This window comes from Phocoena sinus, chromosome 8 (genome assembly GCF_008692025.1).
Source record: "Phocoena sinus isolate mPhoSin1 chromosome 8, mPhoSin1.pri, whole genome shotgun sequence".
Classification (NCBI taxonomy): Eukaryota; Metazoa; Chordata; class Mammalia; order Artiodactyla; family Phocoenidae; genus Phocoena; species Phocoena sinus.
The window spans coordinates 60,064,663-60,072,781 of NC_045770.1; the positions used below are offsets into that span (position 1 = coordinate 60,064,663).

The 8,119-nt window shown below is 54.2% G+C and overlaps 2 protein-coding genes across 8 annotated transcripts; one reads left to right on the forward strand and one right to left on the reverse strand.

Moving 5' to 3' along the window:
• Positions 1 to 435: 435 nt before the first annotated feature.
• Positions 436 to 3,760, forward strand: ANAPC15 (anaphase promoting complex subunit 15). Of its 7 annotated transcripts, none has more exons than XM_032639065.1 (6): positions 540 to 675; positions 1,853 to 1,937; positions 2,080 to 2,204; positions 2,723 to 2,782; positions 3,106 to 3,243; positions 3,398 to 3,760. In XM_032639065.1, the coding sequence occupies exons 3-6, from the start codon at positions 2,085 to 2,087 to the stop codon at positions 3,455 to 3,457; spliced, it is 378 nt and encodes a 125-aa protein (XP_032494956.1). In that variant the 5' UTR covers positions 540 to 675; positions 1,853 to 1,937; positions 2,080 to 2,084; the 3' UTR covers positions 3,458 to 3,760. The 7 variants fall into 7 exon arrangements, with proteins under 7 accessions (XP_032494952.1, XP_032494956.1, XP_032494954.1 ...); XM_032639064.1 differs by having other exon boundaries at positions 603 to 675; positions 2,075 to 2,204; XM_032639068.1 differs by having other exon boundaries at positions 640 to 675; positions 2,075 to 2,204; positions 3,410 to 3,760.
• Positions 3,761 to 4,344: 584 nt separating this feature from the next.
• LOC116757466 (transmembrane O-methyltransferase) lies at positions 4,345 to 7,764 on the reverse strand. Its single transcript, XM_032639055.1, has 4 exons — positions 7,705 to 7,764; positions 6,551 to 6,824; positions 5,247 to 5,443; positions 4,345 to 4,752 (listed from the first exon to the last, which is right to left on the reverse strand). Exons 2-4 carry the CDS (start codon positions 6,807 to 6,809, stop codon positions 4,432 to 4,434), a joined length of 777 nt encoding a protein of 258 aa, XP_032494946.1. The 5' UTR covers positions 6,810 to 6,824; positions 7,705 to 7,764; the 3' UTR covers positions 4,345 to 4,431.
• Between the last annotated feature and the right edge of the window lie 355 nt (positions 7,765 to 8,119).

Consider the following 8,119-nt stretch of genomic DNA (forward strand, 5'->3'; position numbering starts at 1 on the left):
ATCTGGAATGCAGAACTGGAAAGGCAGTCTTAAGAGACCAGTGAGTCCACTGCAGGTCTACAGAGTCTGGCTTCCCCACTGGACTGTGAGGTCTTTGAGGGCAGGGACCGTGTTCCTAGATTTAGCCCCAGCTTCTAGCAGGGCCTGGAATATGGAATATAGTAGGGACTCAAAATATTTCTGTCGAAGGAATACATGAATGAATGTATGCACCCAAACGGGAAACTGAGGGGGAGACGAGACAAACAGGAGGGGCGAGGCGTAAAATCACCCAGCGATTCTGGGGTAGAAGCAGACTAATTTTCCTGGGACGCAGCAGGACAAACAGTCCTAGTACTAACGCTGGTTGCCGCCAGGTGTTTTTCAACAGGGATTGGCAAGCAAATACCGCCTGGGGACAGAAAGGCGGGGCTAAATGGGGCCGTTGGGGCGGGTCCAGGCTGGAGAGGCCGATTGGCTGAGACTCAAGGCGGGACCAATAGAGCAGACGCGCCAAATTTCCACCCAACACGTGACTAACGTGTGTAACGTCACTTCCAGTCCGGTGGGCGGGAGCGGGAAACAAAAGAAGACCAAGGACGCATGCGTTTGGTGTGTCCCAGGTTCTGATGGGTTCTTCCGCTCAGGCAGAATAAAGTGCTTCCGGGTCGCCACCGCCTGCCGACTCCCGGCGCGGTAAGTACATAAGACAGGCTGCTGTTGCTGTCTCTTTGCCCCTTCTTTCCTCCCTTCCCCAGAGAAACCTCATTCCCTTGACCCGCCTCCTCAGGAGCTGCCTGTTCACACTCCCTTTAACATTAAAAGAGTTCCAGCTCATTGGTCGCTTCCTCGAAACGAAGCCCCACCCCGTCGCACAAGGTCCGTCACTCATTGGTGTCACTTCCTGTCACCCAGCAGTTCTTGCAGTTAATTGGCCTTATCCAGGCTCCGCTCTTTTCTCGGTTAGCAACCCCAAATACCTGCCCGAATCCCGCCCATGCCTTCTTGCTGTTGGTCAACTCCACGGTCATTATCATAATAAGCCGAGAATGGGCGGTGGCTTTGCGGTGAGGGGTTGGGCTTTCGGAGCCGCGGTCTCTGGCCCTTCAGTGCTTATGGGACTTGAGACAGTGTTCTGTTGTGCCTCCTAAACGCGCCGGGCAGCTGAGCTCCACGGAAGGGCAGCAGCTGGCCCCGGATTGGTCAAGTGCGTTAGGGCAAGAGCAGAATTAGACGGAGATTCTTTTCTCCTGCTCACCTCTAGTGCCCGGCCTGGATCTCTTCCCCGCGAGAGTTCTATGCCCAACTCACTGTGGCACCTAGAGCCAGTCGTTGCCTGTCGCTGGGCCTCAGTTTTCCTGTGAGCTGAAAGGTTTTAATTCAGATTCTCTGGGACCTCCTGTTCAGCTCCCTCAGCTGCTGAATCTGAGCTGACTATACTTGTTCTCTTACATGTTAGTTCATCCAGTCTTTCATCTGCTCATGCATTTACTCATACCTTTAGAATGTCTTACTGAGCCATACGTGCACGTGATAACACCTCCCCTCCCTGCCCCCAAGTTTGGCTGTGGTTCATTATAGAGGTGGTCAGGGTCCAAAATTTCTGACACTGGGTGGGTATGGTGTGGGCGGCATGGAGGAGCAGAAAGTAGGTCTCAGTGTTTGGAGGAGGTGGAGAGAGTTTCAGTAGAGTCCTGCTGTCTTTAATTTTGTAAGGCCAGTCTGCATTCTGGTTTCCTCTCTCTACATTTGGCTTCCATTCTCTTCCCTCCTTGAACAGCTTAAAAACAGCTTTACTTACCCATAAAGTAAATTACTTAGTTATCAGAATAACTATGAGGGTGGCATAATTGTTACTGTCCCCGTTTTACAGATGAGGAAACTGAGGCTCAGAGAGGTTAAGTGACTTGGCCAAGGTCAAACAGCTAGTAAGCGGTGGAGCCAGGACTCGAACCCAGGTCTGTCTGATTCCCACAGGGAAGGGGTACTTTCCTGCTACCTTCCACACTACCCAATCCCCAAATCAAAATGTAACCAAATAAAAACTAAAACCAAACACATCTGAGAGCTGGATTCACCTGACGCTTTTCCTCAGTCTAGGAGCCATGTCCACGTTGTTTCCCTCACTCTTCCCCCGTGTGACTGAGACACTGTGGTTTAATCTGGATCGACCCTGTGTGGAGGAGACAGAGCTGCAGCAGCAAGAACAGCAGCATCAGGCCTGGGTGAGTGAGGACATAGCACAGCGGTGGAGCTTCAGTCAGGTGCCCCGCCCCCCTTCACTGGCATTGACCCAGACCTACTCTGGAGACCTGCCCTGGGGGAGCTTTTTGTCCTGAGCTGGGGGCCTAGGTTCTCACCTTTGTGTTACCCTAATTTGCCAGGGGACCGTGGGAGCTCTAGGCCAGGTTGGAGCCCAGGCTCTTTTCCCTAAAGCATAGAAAATAATAATTTTGACTGTTTATTGAGGACCTAGCAGATGTCATGTTCTAGGCTGATAGTCTCACTTCATCCTCACCATAAGCTTATGAGGAAACCAAGGACCAGAGAGTTTACGTAGTTGGATCAAGTTCATAAGTAAGTGGCAGATGACAGGAGAGAAAGGGATTGAATCTTCCAGAGGGCTGGAAGGAAGCTTCTCCTTCACACTTGGGGGTCTTCCTGGGGGCAGGGCAGGTGAGTGCCATGCCCCTGACTGCCCTGCTTGGGCCCTGGCCTTGCTCTTCTCCCCCTGTGGCCACAGCTCCAGAGCATTGCAGAGAAAGACAACAACCTGGTACCTATTGGCAAGCCGGCCTCAGAGGTGAGTGGCTCCAGCAGGTGGGGCCTCTGTGGGGCCCAGGTGGACCAAGGCTCTGCTCTAATTCGGAAGGTCTGGCCTCTGACTCCAGAGCAGTCGTGGTCCTCAGCTCTGGGTGGAGGACAGAAAAGAGGAGGTAGAGGGGGAGGGCACTGGGCTCAGCACTAAGGTCCTGCAGAACGTGCACCAGCCTGCTAGATTAAAGTGGGACAGGACTGGGGAATGGAGCTCATCCGTTGTCCCCAGAGAGAGGCTCCAAGTGGGCCAGTCCTTGAACTGGCCCAGGCAGACCTGTAGAGGCTACAGGCTCTTCCCTGCCTCACCAGCACTATGATGACGAGGAAGAGGAAGATGAAGACGACGACGAGGACAGTGAAGAGGACTCGGAGGATGATGAGGACATGCAGGACATGGATGAGATGAATGACTACAATGAGTCACCTGACGATGGAGAGGTCAATGAGGTAGGCAGGGGTGTGGGGCAGGGCCTCTGCTCCTGGGCCCCTACCCCTGACCTCACTGGCAGCCAGCGGGTACAGAAACCCTGGATCCAGCCAGGGGCAGGATCTGGGACTGGGGCTGGCTGGGTGGCTGAGGCCCCTCCCCACCCACACCCAGCCTCCTCTCCAGGTGGACATGGAAGGCAACGAGCAGGATCAGGACCAGTGGATGATCTAGGTAGACAAGGCAGGGTGGTCTCAGGAAGACTCCAGGCCCGCCCAACCTATCCTGGAGCCCCTGCGGACCCAGCTGATCACCCAACCCCCCCTGCCCCGGTGCCTGAAAGCTCACCCTCGGGCACCTCCTTAGCTGCTGCCAGCACCTGGTATCCTTGACCCCTCCCAGGCCATCAGTCTGCCCTTGAATCCTCAGAGCCTGAGCCCACCCCACCTTTCTGGCCAACACCTCATCCCTTGGTTGCCAGATCTAGTCTCTTTCTAACTCTCTTTAATAAAGACACAGGACTGATTTTTTTCCCCACATCTATTCCCTATTTCTTGGTGGGGCCTAGAGGAGTCCAGCATCTTCTCTTGAGCTTTGGGGAGAGGGTTCTCAAGGGACTTCAGGCAAATCTACCTGGCCACGCGGGCTGGGGCTAGGGAAGGCCAGGGTAACCCTGGCTGTGGGCCCAGGCTCCACTGCCATTTCCTCTGGCCCAGCTTGCACCCAGCCATTCCTGCAGGGCCTCTAGCTCAGTGTTTACTGTTTCCTTTGATCCCACCTGGAATGGCATGGGGTGGGGTGGGGGGTGGGAGGCAGGCTTTCTGAGTGCCAGAACTGGGAGGCCCCTGGAGCTCTCCTAGTCAACTTCCTTGGTGTTAGAACAGATTAGATCTCAGAGCAGGGCAGGGACTCCCATGGAGTAACCCAGCAAATCAGTGACAGGGCTGTGTTGTGAGCTGAAGTCTCTTGCCTGTCAGTCCATGACTCTGGACTGGAAGGAGGGGGACCAGTGGGATCAAACAGCCTGACAGAACTTGAGGCCTCAGGTTAGTGTAGAGCCAGAGTGAGACAGAGGTGGGAGGAGAGCCTCCCTAGCCCTGAGCCCAGTATGTGTCAGTCCACAAGCAGGGAGGGGAGGGGATATTCTGAGGTCCTTGCTTGGTTGGGGGGTGGGGGAAGGCAGCAGTAAGTACCCCTGGGCCTGGACCTCAGCCAGGCCCTGCGTAGGTGAGCTGGGCTATGCCGTCCTTGATGGCAGGGAAGTCAGGGAGGCCAGTGTGGTGGAGGCGGCAGCGGTAGCGGCCACAGCTCTTGGCGTACTGCAGGAAGCGAGGTGCACCAGGGAAGAGCACGTGGTCAGCTAACACTGTGGCACCAACTGGCAGCAGGGCATGGGCCTCCAGCAGTTGCAGGTCCCGCAAATAACGTCGGGGCCTGTGTGCCAGGAGCACCAGGTCAATCCGATTCATATGGTACTGGGTTCTTAGGCGCGGGATCACCTCCTCTGATCTACCCACAATGAGCTCCACCTGTGGGGGTGGGAAGAGTTGGAGATGAGGGTGGGAGCGATTGTTCTCCCACACCAGACCCTACCAGGATCTGGCTTATTCTGTGCCAGGCCCTGGCCTAGGTCTCTGTGTGTGTTCTCATATTTCCCCTGGCCTCAGAACCCAAGGAGTCAGGATCAGCATTGTGATTTTCATTCTGCTAGTAAAGAAGCTGAGATTCAGAGGACAGGTGCTTTGCCCAAGATCACACAGCCAACAAGAGGCAGACTAAGGTTTGGACCCAGATTTGCTGGGCTCCAGAGACTTTCCTCTTAACTGCTTCTTTGTCATCCAGCAGCAAATACATGCCAGTAACTTGGAACAGGAGAACAAGCGCTCATACACTCTCCATGTTCACAGTTCCCTACGTGGAGCTGTTTCCTTCTCCTAGGTGGGATTCCCCCATGGGGGAAGCTGGCTAGGGCAGGGCTGGGGGTGGCAGGAAAGAGACCAGGGTTGGGGAGGTGGGGGCTGACCGTGCGCTCGTCGAAGCCAGCCAGGCGGATGAGTTTTTCAGCCACTGCTGCTGTGCGTGGATCCCGCTCCACAGTGAGAAGGCGACCCCCAGGGGGCAGGGCACGGGCAATAAGCAGTGTGGAGTACCCGCAGTAGGTGCCCAGCTCCAGTGCACAAGCAGGGGCCTTCTCCTCCACCAGCCGCATCACGATCTGACCTATGGGGGGAGATGGTTATTGCAGCAGACATGGGAGATGGATGCAGGGGCCCTCATGGAAAGGGGTCTCAAATGCCCACTTGCCACTGCAACCCCCAACCAGCGGGAGTCTCATTTCTTTCTTGGATTAGAGTCCTAGCAGCCCCAGTGGTCTCCTTGCCCCTCTCAGCTTGCCTCCTTCACACCAACCACTAGGAATCTTTCTGACAAATCTGACCCTAATGCTCCCTGGTTCCTATGAACCTAAAGGCCTTTGGGATTGAACGTGGGATCCTCAGCCTGACATTCAGAACTTTCCTGGACCTGATCCTATCCTACCTTTCCAGTTTCAGCTCTCAATTCTTCCCACCACAGCCATCCCAAACAACTGTGCCCAGAGCCAACCATGCTGGTTCATTTCTTCATGCCACATTTAGATATGTGGCTGGCTTTGTCCTCCCCCACCTCTGTCCTCAACTACCTGGCCAACTCGAAAGCAATCCCTCTAGGCCCAGTTCAAATGTTGCTTCCTCCAGGAGGGCCCAGGCAGAAACAACCACCAGAGAGAGACCAGGCTTCTGAGAGACCACTGTCCAGGCTCCTGAGAGATCTTTGCTAGACCTTCTAGTTTCATTCTCCCTTGATTTGTTCATTGAATATCTTTCTAACCATTGAATTGGATGAATTTCTTAAATGAGACTCTAAAAACACATGTGCTGACAGCTGGGACAAATCCAGCCAGACAGCTACCCTGAATGGGCTGGAGGAACCTCCATGGTGGGGGAGAAAGACTTAGACACAGATAATTACAAGGTTTTGGGTTGTGTGCTGAGGTGGTTATTGCCCTGTATCATGCCCCCTATGAGGCCAGCCTTTGTGGCTGATTCATCCCTGGCCTCTACCTCCTCCCCCAGCACCTAGCACATGCCTGGTACAAAAGAGGTGGTGATAAATTTTACTGGATGAATGTATAACTTTGCCCAGCCCCCTCATTTCCAGAGAAGAAAAAAGAGACCCACAGAAGATCAAGAACCTGCCTAATTCACCCAGTAAGGCAGCGGCAGATCCCAGATCTTCCTTCACCATCTTGGAGGTGCTTCCTGGAGCAGAAGGCTAGGGAACACTGACCTTTGACAGGCCCCATGTGTCTCAGGTACTCGCAGTGGCTGCTCCAGTGGTCCAGGGTGGTGAGGATATGACCAGGGTCCCCAGGCAGGGCGTGGGTGAGCACATAGCTGAAGGCCCGCTCCTCAATCCGCATCCCTGACAGGCAGTCTCGGAGGCTCCGGAGTAAGACCATGCGTACCAGTAGTCGGAAGTAGTGCCGGTACCTCACCAGCAATGTCACCACCAGTGGCAGGAAGGCCAGCGCGATGGCGGGGGACATGGTCCCTACCTGGGCCTGGGGTGGAGGAAGGGAGGGAAACCCACACATGTCGTTTGCCTGTCATTTGTGCAGCCCTTACCAGTAGCAATTATCCCTATATTTTACACACCGTGGCTCAGAAAGGTTAAGTCCTTTGTCCAGAGTCACACGGAAGAACTAGGATTTGAATCCAAGCTGGTCTGATTCCAAGCCCATGTACTTTCAAGGACAACATACTGTCTTATGTTCAGCACCCAACCCCAAACTATCTCTTCCTATTCCTGGTTCATCTTCACCTTGCTCCCTCCACCCATTTTCCCTTATCTCTGTAGTCACTGTTCTTCAGGACCCCTTTCACCAGTTCCTTCCTGAGTTCTCCTCCCACCTTACCCACTGCCTGCTTGGTCTCTGACCCATTACTGTGTAGCAAAAGAGCACAACTTTGTAGTCAGGAACCCCTTCACTGTCACTCTTCTGCCTCAGTAAAAGGCAATCAGAACACTCCATGGCGTGTTAGGATGAGATATCCTTAACCACCCCAGGATCCTCCCTCTGTCAGCATTTCCCTGGGGGTGGGAAGAGTCTGTGATTGTATATTTATTCTCTAGTCCTATCTCCCCTCCCCTCCACTCCCCTCCTATCTTCTCTCTCAGCATTCCATTCACATTTACATTCACATATACACACAGCACACACTTTCCCCCAACTCAGCCTCTTCTCCCCACTCCCCCCACCCCCTGTCTGGAATAAGTGCCCTGTCTCCTCCCACGCACTGGACCATCTGACCCTTTTGAGGCCACTGGTGGTGGTGACTAAAAATTAAAGTAGGAGTGTATGAATGGGGTGAATAGGTAGGTGAGTGATGGTGAATCTGAATTGATGCGCTTGGGAACCCCCACTCAAGGGCCCCGCTTACCTGGGCTGGAGGCTCCTGCTTGGGGAAGATCAGAGCATAGGACAGCAGGAGGAGTCCTTGGGGTGGGGAAGAACCCTGAGGCAGGCTGGACTTGCTGTCAATTATTGATGCTGAGGCTGCTGCTGTCACCTGAGACCTGCAGTTCAAGTTACCAACCCCAGGGACAAGCTTGAGCTGCCTCCTACCCTTCAGGAGCCCTCAAAGAACTTACAGAACTCCGGGGTCTTGATTTGAGGGGTAGTAAAGCTACTGGGCTTGGTGACCTCTCCTCAAATCCCTTGGTTCAGGACATAGGGTATGGTGTGAGCCAAGGTAATGGGGAGGTTGTGAGTTACTCAATAATTCCAAATCCTAAGCAAGTGCCAAGGCTTGAGTCACAGAGAAGAGTCGGATCCTGTCCCTGTCCCCCTGGAAC

Bases quoted from the DNA above. Each gene is read 5' to 3' on its own strand.
- ANAPC15 (XM_032639061.1), top strand. From the start codon at position 2,085: ATGTCCACGTTGTTTCCCTCACTCTTCCCCCGTGTGACTGAGACACTG. The intron at 2,783-3,105 runs GTGAGTGGCTCC...CTGCCTCACCAG, and splicing joins TTGGCAAGCCGGCCTCAGAG to CACTATGATGACGAGGAAGA. The intron at 3,244-3,397 runs GTAGGCAGGGGT...ACCCACACCCAG, and splicing joins ACGATGGAGAGGTCAATGAG to CCTCCTCTCCAGGTGGACAT.
- LOC116757466 (XM_032639055.1), bottom strand. From the start codon at position 6,809: ATGTCCCCCGCCATCGCGCTGGCCTTCCTGCCACTGGTGGTGACATTG. The intron at 5,444-6,550 runs GTCAGTGTTCCC...CTCCCCCCATAG, and splicing joins ACACATGGGGCCTGTCAAAG to GTCAGATCGTGATGCGGCTG. The intron at 4,753-5,246 runs GTCAGCCCCCAC...CCACCCCCACAG, and splicing joins CTGGCTTCGACGAGCGCACG to GTGGAGCTCATTGTGGGTAG.